Source organism: Pleurodeles waltl, chromosome 5 (genome assembly GCF_031143425.1).
Source record: "Pleurodeles waltl isolate 20211129_DDA chromosome 5, aPleWal1.hap1.20221129, whole genome shotgun sequence".
Lineage (NCBI taxonomy): Eukaryota > Metazoa > Chordata > Amphibia > Caudata > Salamandridae > Pleurodeles > Pleurodeles waltl.
Genome location: NC_090444.1, coordinates 1,486,110,509 through 1,486,129,644, shown reverse-complemented (window position 1 = coordinate 1,486,129,644; position 19,136 = coordinate 1,486,110,509). Strand labels below are relative to the sequence as shown.

Sequence of the window (19,136 nt, the reverse complement as noted above, 5' to 3'; positions counted from 1 at the left end):
CTTCCTCCACTAAAGAGTGCGCCTTGAAAACACAGAATAGGGTTCTTTACATACAGACACAGCTGTCTCTAACAATCTCTTTTTGGCTGAATCATGTCTGGAATTTTTTTTTTTTTTTTTTTCAGCGTGCAAGCACTTTGACCTGTTGTATGCATTGTGGGCCTTTAACCATGCTTCCCTCACGCCCATCACTTTCATCCGTTCATGGGTTTGCCTTTCAGAAATCACTTGATGTCATTGGTAAATGCTTTACGTTTGTCCCGCTTTGGGCGGTTTGGTTACTGCCCTTGACACCAATGCTGTTAAATGGATAACTGCACAATATATTCAGTGTGGGCGAACAACTTTTTTCTTTTGTCTGTGCTTCGTGGCTGCCATGCCGCTTAGAGCATGAACTCGATCGATGATATCGTTTTCACATAATATGCACTCTTAGTACATGCTCTTTTCAGCAGGCATATTAACCGTGTGCGCTACCTTATGACGACTTCAGGCTTCCACTAGACAAAAGAAGTGCATTCTTGCTCTAGAAAGAACACAAGGCGCCAGTTATTTTGTCATTTTTACATTACATGCACTTTGTGATTTGCCTAGTACACGTTCTTTGCAGCAGACACATTAACCATGTGCGCTACCTTATGATGACTCCAAGCTTCCACTAGACAAAAGTACATTCACTTGGCTGCCATGGCGGTCAGAGCGCAAACTTGATCGGTGGTATCGTTTTTACATTATATGCACTCTGATCTGCTTAGTACACGTTCTTTGCAGCAGGCATATGTAGGAAGGTGCCACTGTTGGCGTGGTTGCCCCACTTTTTGCCTAGTGTTGGTGCCAACTTTGAAAGTGTGCTTGGATCCTGCTAAGCAGGCCTCAGCACCAGCATTCTTTCCCAAAAACTGTACTCTGTTTTCCACAATTGGCATAACCCTGGCACACAGTTAAATCCCTTGTAAAAGGTACCTATGGTACCAAGGGCCCTGTGGCCAGGGAAGGTCTCGAAGGGCTGCAGCATGTATTATGCCACCATAGGGGACCCCTCACCAAGCACATATACACTGCCCTTGCAGCTTGTGTGTGCTGGTGGAGAGAAAGACAGTCAACATGGCACCCCTCTAAGGGTGCCATGCCCACAAAGCACTGCCTTTGGCATAGTTAGGTCACCCCTCTAGCAAGCCTTACAGTCCTGAGGCGGGGTGCACTGTACCACAGGTGAGGGCATAGCTGCATGAGCAATATACCCCTACAGGGTCTAAGTTCATTCTTAGACATTGTAAGTGCAGTGTAGCCATATTGAGTATATGGTTTGGGAGTTTGTAATTACAAACTCCACAGCTCCATAATGACTTCACTAAATACTAGGAAGTTTTATGTCAAACTTCTCTGCACAATAAACCCACGCCTATGTCAGTGTGGGATTTATTGAAAAATGCACACAGAGGGTATCTTAGAGATGCCCCCTGGATGTTAGCCAAACTGCTAGTATAGGACTGACTGGTCTGTGCAAGCCTGCCACTTAAAGATAATTTTCTGACCACATGGGGTGACTACCTTTGTGCACTCTGTGGTCAGAAACAGAGCCTATCCTGGGTGGAAGTGCTTCACACCTCCTTCCTACAGGAACTGTAACACCTGGTGGTGTTACTGGTGGTCCAGTAAGCATGCATTCTTGGAGTACATTTATTTATTCATTGCCCCACAGGCAATATCTCCTGTACCAACTGCCAAGTAAATATGTTTTGCATCTGGGAGTAGTTTGTGTTTTAAGGGCCTTGTTTAAAAAAGAAAAAAATCCAGTAGGCCTGTTATCTGTTTAGTTACATGCAGGGCTTCTGGAATTATGTGGCAGAAACGACCAATATATGTGGCAGGGTTGACTAATTAATATGGCAAGATAGTCCAGTTATGCATTTACAGTGCTCCAACTCGAGTAAATGCGAGACCTATTGCATTACAAATCCTTGTTTTATCAGGTGTGTAACAAGTCTTACCACGCGAACCTTAAAGCCATTCGATCATAGAAAAGGTAGTAACAGAAGCCTGGTTAAGGAATGTTCCTTTAGCATATATCTACATGGCAGCTACCTGGAGGTCTACAGTACATTTACAATACCCTGTTGTCTAGATGCTGATACCAGATCTGACTCTAGTGTGGGTCAAGCTGCCTTGCGAAACATTTTTGGCTAAATACTTGTGCTGCTTCAGAGATATTCCTGCCTCTGTATTCTAACATTTAGACCTGTCATTGAAGATTCTGTGATGTAGAAGAAATGGTTCTGCTGCATAGGAATGCTCACCGAAATCATAAACGGTACGCCTGCCTCTTCTGCTTCCTTGCTCTTAGATGTAGGACTAATTTTCATTGACTGACATTTCCATTGAAAACACACCAAAAACCTCTGAGGTAACTCTGATTGCCAGCATCATGAGACATGAAAGACGCTGGAGTCTTAAAGTGACAGGGTATTTTTTCAGCGCTTTCAGCGTAAAAACCTATTTATCTTCCTATTGCCTAGGCAACAAGTTGAGTTTTTTTCTTTTGCGATGGTACTGCAATGTAGTATTGTAAACAATTTAATTCCGGAAAAAAAGCATTTAAAGCCGCACGAGAGTGTTTACTGCAGTGGAAATCTGGACTTTTCTCCCTATATGATAATTATGGATTTTAAGTGTTTTTGGTCTCTTGTTGCAGCAGGGAATTATTCCAATGTTTATCACTTTAAAAAAAAGAATCAAGTGATGCAGAACCAGGGCTACAATTAAGTAACTATTTCTTGCTTTTCTGTCCGTACTCACACCTGGATAACATTAGCACCGTTCAAACCCATGCATAGGTACAACATCCTATATTTATTTTTGCAAAAAAACTTGCAGTTAGGCCCAACCTCAGTGCAACGTGGTATTAAAGTGCAAATTTTTTGTTTGGAGGCTTACTTAGTAAAATTGTTTAATAAAACTGGTGGTTCATAACTTACCTTAAGTTTGTATCTTAAGTGCTTTGAGCCTTTACTGTTTACCAGGTATTTGTGCCTTGTTTTTTTTCCCCCAAGCCTGCAACACTTGCTGTGAAAGCATTGCATAGTTAGGGCAAGTGTAGGACGCTTTGTTACGAAGGAGCTATGGCCTTATGTTCCTATAAGAAGAATTCTAAACTAACATTAATAGCTTTGCACATAAGCTCTCTTCTGCCCGAGATTTGCTGAAGGCGGTGGGATGAGTTTCACTCACTTTCCTGAATCTTTACTCAGTGAGGAGTTGGAAGTGAGAGTTGATGCTGAGCAGTTTGTTCGCTAAAGACCACCTACCCCACCTTGTTAATTAATGTTTGTGGAGGGTGTGGTGCTAGGTACAGAAGTTGCCAACCTACAACTATAATGATAAAGCAGCCTCTGCTGGAGATTTAAGTCCCATCAACTCTTTGGCTGAAGTGAGGGGGGGGCAAGTGTTGCAAGTTATCTCTTACAGAGGTATAATTTTATACTAATAGTTATGAATGTTAGAGGATTCTTATGTGGAATTACAGATATTTTAAATTTGGGAGTCTATACAACCGCCAGAACTAGTGAACGGTGTTCACAGGTAAGTAAACGGATAACTTCAATCCACAGAGTTGTAGGTTTTGACGAGTGCCACTAGTAATCTTGCTGAGGTAGTTGCAGGTCTGACTTGCCCCTTCCCTTTCAGATACCTGCTTATTCGCCACAAGAATATTCCCAGAGGAGACAGGAAGTGTTTATGGGTTTTGCAGCTGTACTAGCAAGTATGAGGGTGGCATTTGGGTGTGTGGGCCCCTTTCTCTCATTATTTTATTTAAAGAGTTATTAAACTGTAAGACGTTTCAGTTGATTGCGGGGAGGACAGAACCATTTTTATTGAGTTATAATAAAAGGGATTCTGTATTCCCTGTATAAACTCCAGTATCTAATTTGTTTATAATTGGCTACATGCGACACACCCAGTCATCGATTTTAAAGAAAAGACGCCGTAAACTCCAGTATCTAATTTGTTTATAATTGGCTACATGTGACACACCCAGTCATCGATTATAAAGAAAAGACGCCAGACTCGACTATTATACATTATTACCATTGAGTTCTGAATTCTCAAGGTGAGCTGAAAGTCAGGTCACGGAGCATATTTGACCCAGCTGTTTACAGCAACTAAAACGGAACATTGCTTTCCTTTCTTGTGCTTTACTTTTTAGCTTCTGATGACAAGCTGAGAGAACATGTTTATTTTTCGCACTCCCTAAATAGTAAGAGAAAAGCTAGAATGTTTCTGCAAGTTTGCACACAGTTAAGCTAGTGCAGCGTTTTTTAACTGATTTCGATGGTACTATTTCTAATATCTGTTTGCAACAAATAAGTAACATGTTTTTGATGTGTTTCATTTTGAACTCGTTTTTATTTTTATTCTTTATGCTCGCTCTTTCATATGAAAGAGCTATGCACCAAGGTTTTAAGTTGTTTTAATGGAAAGGTGATGGTGTGACCATGCATTATATGGGATAGAGTACCCCTGATGTACATGATAAGGATATTGCAGTCACCCTTGAGTTCCATAGTCTTATAAAGGAACTTCGACCTTGTTCCTCTATATGGGTATGAACTCCTCTGTGACTTACAATATTCTTAGAATGTACAGGAGGGGAACTTTATTCCTTTATATAATTTCAAACTGGTCAAGCAATACATTTTACCACAAACACAGAAAGGCTTCACAAGAGTTCTGCTTAGGAATCAATGTTACATCATGATTCCGCTCAGTCCTGACAAATTATGCTAATGGTTCTTCTGAATATTTCCCTTCATACTGTGGTTTTGAAACTACAATCTGACATATGTCAATGTATTATTTGTTGGCATTTGCACTCATTTTTTGGTCGAGCCCAACAGACTGTGGTTGCGAAAGATAAGTTGTGATTTTAGAGTTGGCTTACACCTGCCCATAATTTACAATTGTTTGGCTTTGTTATTCTAATTTGCTTGCTTGTTGTTCTGTGTCTTGCCTTCCTCTTGCGTTTTTCCCTTCCCTGAGGCTTAGCTCCATTACCATCTTTTTGACTGGCTGACTTGTATGTCTCCACTGTTCACGTTTTAAGAACTACTTTTGTCTTTTTTTATTCGGCACTCCATGAAGTTTGTGTTTGCTCTCTCTCTCCCATGCTGCGTCACCCCTCAAATACCCTCCTTTCTCCCACATTGTGTTGCTCACCTCCTCTATCCCTGTTTCCCTGTAAAAGCTTGGGTATTGCTGACTTTTTGTTTTTTCTCCTGCATTTCCCATATTACGTAAAAGCACAAGCTTTGGCACACAAATGCTTTCCTGGCACTTGATGGGCTATATCCACTGCACTTACTAGCTGACTGCTGAGGCAGAAAGTGTATTTAGAACGAGGCGTCTCCTGGGGGCCTCTAAATCTGCTCCCTGGTCTAGGGCAGTGAAGCGAATGGCTGAATCTCGTGGAAAGTAAATTAGGAATTGGCTAGCATTTCTCTTTACATTCTAGCACTTTCTTATTCTTTTTAAATTCTGTTCACACTTAATGGAGTTAAATGTATTTTAAAAATAAACATACCATGCCGTTTATAAAAATTGAAACATTGTCATCAGTGTACATTTTTGAGCTAGCTTAAGATGTTTGGTTTATCTTCAATGTTTTGATATGCCCTTTCTTTTACTGTTTTTAAAACAATGCTTTACATTGCCAATATTTCAATGCCAAAGGCTCAGCATTCACCATATGAAGGTGAAACCAATTGGCTTTGCCAGTGCTTTTTTTCTGTCTCGTCTGTCATTTCCTAAAGCTGACTGTGCATTGTAGTTTGCATTTCTTGGCCCTTAAAAAGCGTGTGGCCCCTATTATAAATTGTTTTTTTGAGCATTATACTTCATGGCAAGGAGTCCATGGAAATTCGTGTTGGAAGGAGTTATAAAGGTAAGTAACTTTTTTTTTTTTTTTTTTTTTTTTTTTTTTTTTTTAAGCGCATAGTTACTGTTTGAGGGTGTGTAAACGTCTTAGTTCAAACTGATAGTAACATCCTTAGTAACATTTTCTGATGAAGATTATGGTCACCATTATCTTTTTTTGCCTTTCAGAAATCTGGCGAGCAGACAGAGGGACATTCCAATAACCCTCCTCCCCTGATCATCCAGTGCTTTGCCTGCCCAAACTGTTTTCTCCTCTTCAATATCCGGGACGAGTGTCTGAAGCACATGTCTGCCGATAATCACTTTGTACACCGATTCAAATTCAATGGTACGTTGCAAGTTCCGTAATGTCTTCTGCCTTTTAGGTGTACGTAACGTCACTGCAGGTAGGAGCTAAAATCGCTCGAGAGATTTGGTTAAAAAAAAAAAAAAAAAAAAAAGTAGGTCCTTTTATGTATATGTAACATATGAACCCCGGCGTTGATGCGATGTTTGAGCACAACTGGCGGTTCCCTGGCATGCCGCCTCTTTCTACACAGGAGGCACCGCGCAGTTCCCACCTTCCACCAATAGGTGCAGCTCTTGCATCGTGCAAGGCGACGGCGCCACAGGGCATGTCGATCACAGCAGTGCTCTGCACAAATAAACACCCTTGGCAGCGATTGTACCGCTCTTAACAACGATTTAAGCATTGCCGTCGCAGAGGTTTATTTAGACTTAGACATCTCCATTTACATTTATGTTTTATTTGTGCTGTAGTCCTACGAGGGAAAGCTAGCAGCAATTCTTTCCTAGTCCGTAGTCTGATGAGGTGATGACCATCGTGTACGTTTCCTCATTTCAGTTAAAATGTTATTTGTATAAACCTCATGTTTAATTCCTAGATGGGTGCCGTTGTGAAGACATCTTTTTTACTTGCTAAAATTCCTACACCGTGTCCTTGCATTTTATCCAAGCCTGATTTGTCAGTGATGGACACCATTAATAAGATTTCACCAGCACGATCCATGCAGGCTTCATGTGGCTATCGTTCTGTCTATTTTCAAGAAAAAAACTCTGCATAAAAGAATCCCAGCCAGGCTGGTAAAGAAACAGGTGTGTGGGATCACCACAGAACAAGCTGATAAACCAGGAGACCATGTGAGGGTAATAAATGGAGCAGCCCAGGACCAGGGTGCGAACTAATGCACCATACATAAAACCATTCACTGTAGGCAGTAAGTCGGGCAGGGTCAGACCTCCAGCTTGCGTGCTCGACCATGTATGGGCAGAAGAGGCCCCAGTAAGGGTGTGAAAAACCAGTTTTTATCAATCTTACAAGAATAACAAAATCAGGATCAATGCAAGGGAGGGGGTGGGGGGGGCAACTGGAGATCATGATTGATATCATAATTTCAGATGTGTTCAAAACATGATGAGCGCAGGAGAAGCCCACTGCCCAAGTGGTGTATCAGTCCGTTTGTTTGCTACTCTCTGAGTAGGCTAATGAGTGTTCCTTGGCTGACATGGCTCGATTAATTTAAAGAGTAACAATGAAGGACATTTGTTTTCAGGACCTGGCATGTAGTCAGATATGGTAAAGCATTGACATTATACATTTTTAAAAGGTAATGTCCTGTAGAGAGATTTTCCTAAGGTGTGAAAAGCATAAGGTCTCCAGTACCAAATGTTCTTCAGCAGAACCATGGTATTTAGTTGCACACCAGCCATGAATATTTTGTGGGAAAAGACCATGCTCTTTAATTACACAACATAAGGAATAAATAGGAACCAGCATCTGCATCTGCAATCCAATGGGTCTCACTTTGCTTCACTTAGAGCTATTAGCATTGTAAATTCCTAACTGGACATTTCTTCCACATAAATTGAAAAAATGAAAAGTAAAACAGTTGACTTAAGCGAGCCGATTCAAAGTGCCACAGTCGCAATGAGCGGAAAGGAAAGACACAAAAGGAAAAAATTTAGCTTGCAGTCAAACATATCGCAAATGTGCAATTATCTATCTAATAGGGTTGAGGGCCAAGGTAGTAACAAAATTCCCAAGGAGGGACTAACATAAAGCATTTACCAATGATGACAAAGGATTTTTGAACTGCAAGCCCATAAACAAGTGATCGTGATGGGTGTGCGGTGGGCTTGGTTAAGCTGTCTGGGGAAAAGCTTGAAACTAATAAAGGGGATTCCATATAGGGTGAGGTTCTGGTGGGTGTTTAGCTTTGATTCGTTTTACATATCAGCACATTTTTCTTGGTGACTTAGTTTTGGATTCATACGAGGTCTCCATGTGTGCTGGAATTAGAGGCATTACAAAAAAAGCTGGCTTCTTTGGCTTCTTTCAGCATCAGATTTCACAACCAGTACCCCTGCTTATCTTGCAGTCAAGCTCTGTCTGGTGTCTCTGGGCACACCAGCAGCCAGGACACCATCTGACTGCAAGCTAAGAAGTGTGGTTTTTGGCTTATTCATTTGCTCACCTATAAGTATCTCTGTCTTAGTTCACTTGGAGAGTTTCTCCAATATAGGTTTCTACCATTTGCTCCAGGAGGATCATAATTTGGCTTTCAAATCCCTCGGTTCTGGGGAATACTGTGTCAGGGAAGGGTGGCCTTTATCTGCGGTCAGGTCTGTTTAAGTGAGGAAAAACTTGTATGTGATATTTAAACCAGATTTATTATACATACACATGATTCCTTTGGTATATTGAGTTTGGATATTGCCATTTCAAATCATAAGCAGCAGAATTGCATTACTTGCCTGCAGATTCCTTGCTTTGCAGTTTAATGTTTTTTTGCCTGTTTGATTTAAGTATCTTTCTTCCTAGAGGCTGGAAAAATTAATAGAAAATATACATGATTATATCTTGAGAAGAGTAGTTGCTGGGGTTAGATGTTCAGTTGCAAGGGAATCCATGGTTGGAACCCTTTGCGTGGTCAAACGCTGTATGCAACACAGGTTGGCTCCCTGGTGGTGTTGGGTGCAGGGCCTTGTTTCAAGCAAGGCCCTGCTGCTAACCCACCATTGTTCACGGCCAAATGCTGGGGGAGTTGGGTGATTATGATCAAAAATCCCTAGAAATGACTTGGGAAAAAAAACAAGGTAAAATTGATGTTATAATTGGTTGTCAAAATAACACGAAGACTAACTTTTAAAAACATAAAAACACAAATTCACCAGTTACTATTCCCTTATATAACTATAACTTGTGCTCCTGCTATGTACTGCTTATGACCTCACAAAATACATCTCTCATGACATTTTAAGTGACATCATTGATGACATCATACAATTATTTTGATACCATTGAATAGGGATTGCGGACTTGAGGTAATTCAACATGCCTGTGGACAGTTTTCTATTAATCTTAATGAGATTACCCACTTAAATTCTTCGCATGACCGACAATGTTAAGGTGCTGGCAGGTATAAATTTGCCACTGAAAGTCATCTTCTGTGAGGCCCTACAGATAACCCTCTGTAGTTTAGTAAAATACACTACACAGGCTCCTGAGATGGGTACAGTGGCATACAACCTTAAAACCTTGATGACAACATCTGTGTGAGATAGCCCACATTTAAGTGGGAGATCCCTACATTTTATGTTATTTTACAGTCTGCGGTGCACCAAAATCTTCAGCAAAGCTATTGAAATAAGCATACACACCTCATAAATTTCCCCGTTACATAGAATTTGTGTATACCACTATTTAATGTGGCCGAATATCCATTGTTGAATAATCTTGTCAACAGCTGCTTTAGCCTATCTCACAAATTTTCTGGAACATCCTTTGTCTTTGAGCCAAACCTACTTTAAATCATAGCTCCACAACCCACATTAGGTGCCCTGAGTCTTTACCCTTTTCAAACTTTGAGCACTAGTTTCACCCCAAACTTTAGAGATTTCTAAATGGTGCACCATCTAACTTTCAACATGTACAGTCGCAACCACCGCAAAGGCCTACACCATGTCCATCTGTGGATTCCCACATGGACACTAAGTACCTGTATGATGTAAATGACTGTTGTGTTTTCAGTGATGTCATTTGAGATGTCATCAGTAGTGTCATTTAACATTTAACAAGCGATATAATATGTGAAGTCATAGGCAGTGCATGGAAGGGTTGCAAGTTATTGTTGCCTTTTTAACCCATAACTGAATTTCATTGTTTTGTTTTTTTAAACAGTGTTTTTTGTATTATTCAAAACTCTAACTATAACATCACATACTTTCCCCCTCAGCCTGGGCCTCTCTGATGCCCTCAGGACCACATTCCCTCCCCATGCTGCAGATTATCTCTCTGGATCTGATGTCTCCACCCCACATCCCCCACCCCCCACCAACTCTAAGCAGTGCCTCAGGGACCCTCGTCCCATTCTAGTTGGCAAGCAGCCACCAAACTTTCATGGAAAACCATTATGAATGGGTGGCTTTAATAGCCGTTATTCCAACATGCGTTCCTTGAAGTATGAATTATTCTTGCACTTTTACAAGCCATTGACACAGACTTTTTTGGTGTGATCTACTACTGCACCAGTTTATTAAGATTGTAGAGGGACTGCTGTTTAGTCAATTTTACGTGTATATGTTCAACTCAAATGGATTGAATCAATTTAGTGTACTCTTACAGTACTCTTCCTCTCAGTTTGGTACTAAACTCCATGATCTGGGTAGTGGACTTTAATTTATTGATGAATAAAATGTCCTTGTTTGGAGACTTTCAAGCAAACATTCAAAGTAAATAAGTTCCTAAGAAACCATAGGTAGGCAAGTTGCTTTTCCTTCATAATTTAGATATGATTTTCATAGAGCCTAGAAGACATTACTGGCACCTGTGTTAACAGGTAAAGGCAATTCTTTCTGCACTTCAAGCTATGCTATTTGGAGTATTTTGATCTATTTTTTCAAAAAGTTTCTAAGAAACCATAGTGTGTTAAAGTCCCTGCTGTGCCTTTCCACGCTCAGAAAATATGGCTGAAGAACACCAGTTCAGTTGTGATTCAAAAGAATCGTATCCTACTTGAGTTTACTGTTCCACCATAATCATAATTGGTGCCTACTAGAGGTAATTGAATAGAGGCATAACCTTTTGAGTAGGAAGTTCACTGCAGCATTTAGAAAAGTTATTTCATTGATCACAGATTGTGATAGCCTCTCAAAATCATTGTCCCAAGAGATTTGATACAAATTAGAAAGGGATTATCAGGACATTTTTGTTTTAGGGCCTGTTTTAGAACTTGGCTGAGGGGAACACACCCTCACAGATGTGATGGATACCAGTCTATCGTACTACAATCCCATTGTATTCCGTAGAGATCATAATATGGCGAACAGGATATCGGTCACGTTTGTAAAGGAGTATTCGATCTGTGAAGTTCTAAATCAGGCCCTTAGTCTTTAATCACAAGTGGAAGATTGCAGAGCTTTTTTATTGTGGCTATTCAATGAAAGAGTATTGCACAAACTTCCAAAGGTAAACAAATTCTATGTACAAAGGCACATGTCCCCCAATTGTCCAAAATTGCAATCTTCACAGTTTATTTCCGTATTATTCTTCCAATCAGAAAATCAGCTTCAGTTCAGACTCCAGCCACTCTTGCCGGCAAATGTTTCTGCTGGGGAGTCACCCACTGACTTCATCAGGGGTGCAATTACACATATACATAGTATTGTATACCTTCAACTCCACGTCAATACTATTCTTTTACAGAATAATCCACCTCCTGTGAAGCAAGTGGGAACCTCTAGTAATTTATATCACCTTCTTCTCACCCCATTTCTGGGTATTGTGACAATAAGATAGATAGATATATATATATACACACACATTATCTTCATATAATGAATCTTACAAGTGATATTTAAGATAATTTTATTGTGTACATGCATAAACATGTGAAACCCTACTTTATTGCCACGCCCCCATATTGTGACAGTTTGAACACACTACAACCATCACCCATAGGAAGTACCTGTAGATTAGTGAGATAATCGTATGCAGCAATTGGTCCTCTGCAAAGTACCATATTGAGGTGTCCTGAGCTTAGTGGCACACGATTCTTGAGATATCACCTGTCTGCAAATTACCATACTCATAACTGAGGAGATGGCTAGTGATGTACTTTGAAAATTCCAACCAATCTCTAAATTTAGGTAGAAAGGTCTAAGAGTATAGTGTTTTATTTAAGTGGTGTGGAATGCGTAGTAATAGCATAGTGATGTAATAAACTTTTATGATTGTTTGAAAGACCTGCTTGGAATTTAATGGGCTAATAAAATGTTGGTAGGTACATAAACACATAATGTTGGCCATAGAATATAGCTCATTGTCTGCTACTAGAAAAATAGTTAATAAACTTTCGATCGTACCAAAAGGTAACCATATCTGTAACTTGATAATTGTTTCTTTTTTGTAGAAGAAAGCCAAATTTGTAGATCACGTTAGCTGAAAATTCTTTTTTCAGATGAAAAGGGAATAGCAGTTCCTATACCTTTTCCGTCCTATGCAAAGAAGATTTTAATATCAATTTGCAAAGATGTGTCTTTCCAAGTAAGATGTACTGCTTGTCGGAATGTGCTGCGCTCCGACATGGAAGTAACTGCTCATTTCAGGTAAGAAATGTTTCTTGCTTTTTGAAAGAAAACAAAAATTACAACTATGTGATATATTTTGCTTGTTAAAATGTCATTAAAAAAAAGTCTCCTTTCATTACAAGAGCAGTATCAAGCATAACAGTGATCTATTTGCAAACAGTAAACTATTTCTTACCATTCAGTACTTAAATAATGAATGTTAAGCACAACGTTTACTTGTATGCCAAGGTGTGAGCCATTAGAAATTAAACACCAAATAAACTTGTGCTTGCGTTACTGCTTACAGCACTCCAAAGACCTGACTGAATTTAATTGAAGTTTATAGCTGCTGAAGGTAGGGTAGGGATGTTTCATTCTTTTACACAACTGTAATAGAGCCCCATGAGCATCTGTAAGCAGCCATATCCAGGTGCTGTCTATGGTGTTGTGTTTGTAGCCAGACCCCTAGAAGGACCCTTGCAGCCACCTGCAAGATATATGGCTGTGTTATTCCCACAAATAGTGTTGCACAGGACTAGGAATGCAGCTTTTGGGGAGGGATGGGTGGGGGGGGTTGGTCTTTGGCAACATCTGCAAAGAAGCTACTTTCAGATTGTTGGCCTGGCGTCTGGTGCATATGTATAACCAGACTTCCACATACTTTTTCTTTGACAGCCATCAGGTTGCCCTCTTAGCATTTAGCTCATTAATGTAGCATTTCTGGTTTAAATCTTTTTATTGATTTTAAATAGCTAGATACAAACATCATCCAACCTACATTCACTGGCCGGTGGGGACAACAAGAACTTCCATTCAACAGGATAACCAGGGAAGGGCAGAAAAGAAGCCCACTGAGCGTGGGGATCACAAGAAGGGGAAAAAGGGATTGTTGGCCACTAGCACAGAAGAGCAAGATCTGAAACAGCAGACTTTGAATGGAAAAAGAAAGAATCTGTAGGTGAGCGGGGTGTGAGGTGGATTAACTGATACATGGCACGTGAAGTGCGTGCATGGTAAGGGTGTGCAAGGCGCAGGACCTGCAAATGTGTCAGATATTTGAATTTGTCTGAAAGAAGATGGATGCATGGCCCCCATGTCTTGTCTTGCCATGTCCTCTGTAAAGTATTGGACACTACTGCTGTCAACCTCTCCACCCCCAAAATCTCCTATAGTTTATGCTCTCAGTCCAGCTTTGATGGAACCATATCAGAGCCTCATTGGGCCAGTAAAGCTTGCTTAGCAGCTTCCAGCGCCAAAGTAATGGGGTGCCCGGTAGCAGACTTTAGGGGGTACGTTAAAGGGTTTGGAAGGCCTACAAGGATGTAGCTAGGCAATCTGGGATGTTATTTTCAAACATGTCGTCCACTGCCAACAACACTTCCATCCAAAAGTGGCTTATCTTGGGAGATTGTATGAAAGGACACATTTATTGGAAGAGGAAGTGAGCAACCACTTCTCAAAGGCTGTAAGGGTACGTTCAGCATGGGCGTTTATCTCGGGCTAGGAGACCAAATGGTGGATGATGATATATTGCCAGAGAGCAGAGGTTGGCAGACCATAAGCCACATGTATTTGAGGGAAGTCCCTTAGGCCATCTTCATCAAAGAAGTCTCCTATTCTCTTGCAGTTGGCATCCTGCCACTAGGCAAAGGTAGAGCTGTGTAATGCTTGAGGGAAGTCTATAATCTGTGTCTGTGGGGAGATGGGAGTGGACAGTTTCCAGTGGATTTGTACTTTATCCCAGACCCCCATTGTGGCTTGGAGTACGATGGACACATATACCCCGACTGGCAGGCGGTGCATTGAGAGCCATGGCACCTTCCATACATACATGAATGCCTCCCACGGCCTGATCTATAAAGTGCCATTGTTTTTTAGTGCTGGGCTGGGATCATTCCACGATACTACGCAACTGTGCTGCTTGGTAGTAACATAGAAGGTGAGGGACACCCAGCCCTCCTCCTGATTGGGGTAAGTAGGCCTGCCTCCTTGCCATGCGCACGTTTTTCCCGTCCAAGATGAAGACCTCAATGAGGTGATGCAGCTTGTCAACTACCTCTTGGCAGCGGGTTGAAGCAGCAGTGTTTTCATTATGTATACAGTTTTTGGCAATAGTGTCATTTTAATGGCTGCCAGGCGTCCCAGCCATGAAAGACCGCACTGCTGCCATTGTGACAGGTCGGACCGGGCAGTTGTCAAGATCACTGTATAGTTGTGTTCGACAGTGCGATCCACAGTGGAGTAGATCTCTAGGCCTCAAATAGCTTATACCCTGTGGAGTCCAAGAGAATAGAAATTGGCATTCTAGTTGAGCCTGCTCAGTCTTTGAGATAGAGCGATTCAGGTTAAGCGACTTGTGCAGATTGAGTCCAAACCGGGTGAGTGTGTGCATCGCTGCTGGCAGAGAGTTTTGGAGATTGGACAGAATCAACAGGACATCGTCCGCAAATAGTGATGCCTTACATTCCCTGCCGCCCATAGGAATCCCGTGGATGTTTGCATTGCCACAGATCTATTCAGCAAAATGCTGCATACAGAGAGCAAAGAGCAGGGATAAGGGCAACCTCGCCAGGTGCCCCAGCAGATATTAAAGGGTTGAAACATGAGCCCATTGACCCTCGACACCACCTTAGGGGAGATATAGCTAGCTACACTAGACCCACTGGTGGAAGCGGACTCCGAGATCAAAGTGCTGCAGGACCAATCGTAGGTACAGCCAGTGCACCCGGTCAAAGGCCTCCTCTGTCTATGTTTAGAAGAAGAGCCGGGATGCAAGTGTGCTGTATATTGTCCAACAGGTGTCAAATATGCTTGATATTATCACTGCAGCCCCTCTAGGGTATAAACCCGGTTTCGTCAGGCTCCACCTATCCCTACATATAAGGGGCAAAATGGTTCATTATGATCTCTATGAAAATCTTCGCAACCATGTTAAGAAGCGAGATAGGGCGGTAAGGCTAACATCTAATAGATTCTTTACCCGATTTGGGAAGCACTGTGATCAAGGCCAGCTGCATTGTATCCCTCAGGGTGCCAGTCGCACTGAAGGAGATACATAGTTGCACTAGAAGAGGAGCGAGCAATGGCTAGAAGTCAGAACTATAGCCATCTAGCCCAGGTGCTTTGCGTGACTTCGGGCGTTGGATGTTGATTAATACTTCATTGGCTGTGATTATTCCTGTCTAAGGTGGAGACATCTTTCCGGGGGATAGACGACAAGGGGACTTGGGCTAAGTAAGAAGTGGCGTCTTTATCATCCAGCTCCTCTGCCGAGTAGAGCTCAGTATAGAGCAATTTGAATTCCTTTGTTGTAGTGTTTTGGGGAATGGTTGGATCACATTACCTCTTCTACCCTGTTTTGAACTGCTTGGGAGTGCAGTCAATGGGCTAACAAACGTTGTGCTTTATTCCTTCCCACATAATATTTCTGCTTGGTACGGAGCAGAACATACTCTGCCCTGTCAATATCTAGGGCCTTAAGTTGTTCTTACGCTGCTGTGACCTGCGCTATGTCCCAAAGGAGCCAGCGCATGTGCGTAGCTCATCTAAGTCCTTTGTTAGATACTAGTTGGGTGCCTATCCTTATTGGCGTGCTGCCATAGCTACAAATTGCCCCCGTAGAACTGCCTTGAATGTATTACATAAAGTTGCAATAGGTGTGAATGGCGTGTCGTTTGTTGCTAAACAGGAGGTAATAGCAATCGTGATGTCAGTGACATTAATCTCATACGTTTGGAGTTGAGTGTTCAGACGCCAGGTGTGAGAAGGAGGTGTGACTGGGGAAGGCACATCTAAGGGTGACAGAGGAGTGATCGGAAAGAGCAGCCACCCCTATCGCCACCACCTGAGTAGCGTGAGTGATGCACAGAGATGTGAGGAAAAGATATATTCTAGCACACGTCTGGTGAGCAACAGAAAAGAGGATGTAATCCTTTGCGTTTGGATGCTTAAGTTGCCACACGTCTGTTACTCCCACCTCTTCTATCCATTGTCTCAATGGACCTGTCTATGGTTGCATCAGGGACAGTGTTGAAGTCCCCACCTATAATGATGTCTATGTCAGGAGAATCAATAATGCAGCCCACGTCTTCCCTCACTAAAGCTTCTTGGCGGTCATTGGGGGCACAGAGGTTTGCTAAGGTAAATGTGTAGCTCTTATCTATCCGCAGCACTAGTAGCCGATTGGACAATTCAGTGTGGGTGCCTATCACCCTCTCCGCTAAATGAGTAGCGAGGAGGATCGCCATCCCTGCTTTCTTTCCTGCCCTGTAGAGAAGTATTGGCAGTTGAACCACTGAGAACATAACCCCTTCCAGTCAGTTTTTAGTAAATGTCCCCAGCACCGCTGGTCCAGATCCAGACTCCAGCAGCAAAATATAGCCGATCTCTAGCGGTTGGGCCCAGAGCCCATCTCCATCACCATTTTTGCTGTGTGGCTGCCCATACAATGCCGGCGGCACGCCTCCTGAAGCTGCAGTCGTGGGTCCTGCACCTCAAAGTTTATGCCTCAGGAATGTCTCCCGGGCGAGGGCAGTTCCCAAGGGAGCCCAGGGGGGGGGACACAGCAACTGCCACGCTAGGCGGCCTAGTTCTGAAATTGTGCTCCTGCTTGGGTGCCATATCAGACTAGCCCCCATCGGTGCAGCATTTGGCTGATGAGTGTAACAAACTGACATTAATCCTTGGAGTTGGATTTTCCATGGCCCGGCAGAGGTTTCATTTTTTCTTTAGTTAAATGGTAGGAGTTCCAATGCTAGCTGGCCTGGAGTTAAATAAACATACTTCATCATGATTTGCTAACATGTGGTGGCTTAATTTATATTGAAGTTAAAACTGTTTTATGTTAGGTGAGTGTGGAGATTCTCTTGGAGGAACCTTAGTCCCAGTTTTTTGAGTGTTTGGTGCATTATACAATGTCTTAAAAGCAATCTGGTTTGAAGCCATTGAACTTTCAGGTGGTCTTGGTGTAGTGTCATCTTAAGATGTAGGAGGTCTGAGAGTTCTATTGCGGACAGGTTGTAATTTGTTTAGGAGGTAAAGCGAAACAAACATCATATTGACAGCAATTGGCATGAGCACCACTATGAAAGGAAATGAGTCTACATTAAACCTAATAAGTGTTTATTAGCCAGATAGACTTTCTTGACGTGCTACATCCAGTTTATTATCCACCACATTGCTTCAGCAATAGTTGCTAAATGTCTTAATCTGTCCCTCCAAGTAAATGGTTAATTTTCACAGACTAGAATTTAATTTACTCTGTTTCATCATGCTGTAGTTTGTCATACTACATCACTTTATGACTCTTTTTTTTTTTTCTCCAAACCCTACAATGGGCCTCCTTCACTCCAAGTAGATTATTTGAAATAATGTCATGATAACCTGTAGCCTCTTCAACATTCAGCTGAGATTTGCTCATAGACGTTTCCGAATGTGAAAGGATTAGATACAGTTGGAACATAAATTTAGATTGGTAACATTAGCTGCTTCCTAGAGACATATACTGGCAGCTCTCTGCATTTTGTGCTGTCCTCTAGTATAAACACAATAAATCCTGTTTTACAGTAAGTCTCCTAATAAATTGCAAGGGCCAAACCTCAAGCCTTTGAAATCCAATTGTTAAAAAAAATATTGTTCATAACTACTACACATGTATTTGTGCTATTATGCTAATGTTGTATTCTTTCTGGCTGTGTAATGTGCTAAACCCTGACAGACATCAAAGTATGAGTGCACATTTATCCATTAAATAAATGCAGAAATGCATGAGTTATCACCTCATATGTTAACAAAACACATATGGATAAATACCAGTAAGTTGACCAGAAAAAAAGCTATGGGTAAATATGGAACGAAATGTTAAAAACAAAAAAAGTCATAAACCTTATGGTAGCAGGTAATTTAAACCTGGTAGTATAGGCCCACACCTTCATTTGTACAAATATGAATGTTCGTAAAGTAATTCTGGATTCTAGGTATATTGCCCAGAACAAAAGTGCCCCCACAAGAGGACACTAAATACACCCAAAGTGTCCAAAAATATATCATAATGATAATGTTGCGGAGTCACTTAAAGACTATTTGGTGGAATTATTTTGGTTTTTGAGAGTCTGCATAAAGTTTATTAACAGAAAAACACAATTATTTCAATTCACATTATTTTTCTAAAAGTTGAACAAACCCACTATATGGCTCAATCATAAAAAATTAAATGTAAACACAGACCGGTGAAAAGTTAAATTAAAATATTGAGTGTCAGCTTATAGATGGACATCTTGAACAGATAATAGTAATTCGATCAACTCTAGGCTAAATGTTACCATGATTAATATATTCCGAGAGTTCTTAGTAAAACTAATATTGTGCCATTCTAATGGCCATTAGATAACACAACCAGTAATGATAATGTTTTCAAAGTACATTTTTTGGATTCACTTTACAAAATAATTACCACAGACCTGTTACCCATGGTACATTACTTGGGCAAGACAGCCCCTCCTAGTATATCTGGGATACGTTACGATCATACAAATACCTTATGAGCCCAGAGGAAAAAAGACATATAATATGCAATCTGCAATCTGGTCATAGGTAAGAACATTACCAATATTAGATAACCTCAATTTAAAAACTCCTCT

At 41.3% G+C, this 19,136-nt stretch overlaps 1 protein-coding gene across 1 annotated transcript in view; it reads left to right on the top strand.

Annotated features, from left to right (window-relative positions):
- ZNF451 (zinc finger protein 451) overlaps positions 1-19,136 on the top strand; it is a 407,158-nt gene that overhangs the window by 175,843 nt on the left and 212,179 nt on the right. Inside the window, exons 7-8 of the mRNA XM_069235765.1 lie at positions 6,100-6,259; positions 12,390-12,537. Of these exons, the coding sequence (XP_069091866.1) occupies positions 6,100-6,259; positions 12,390-12,537 (308 nt within the window). The remainder of the gene's footprint in view (positions 1-6,099; positions 6,260-12,389; positions 12,538-19,136) is intronic.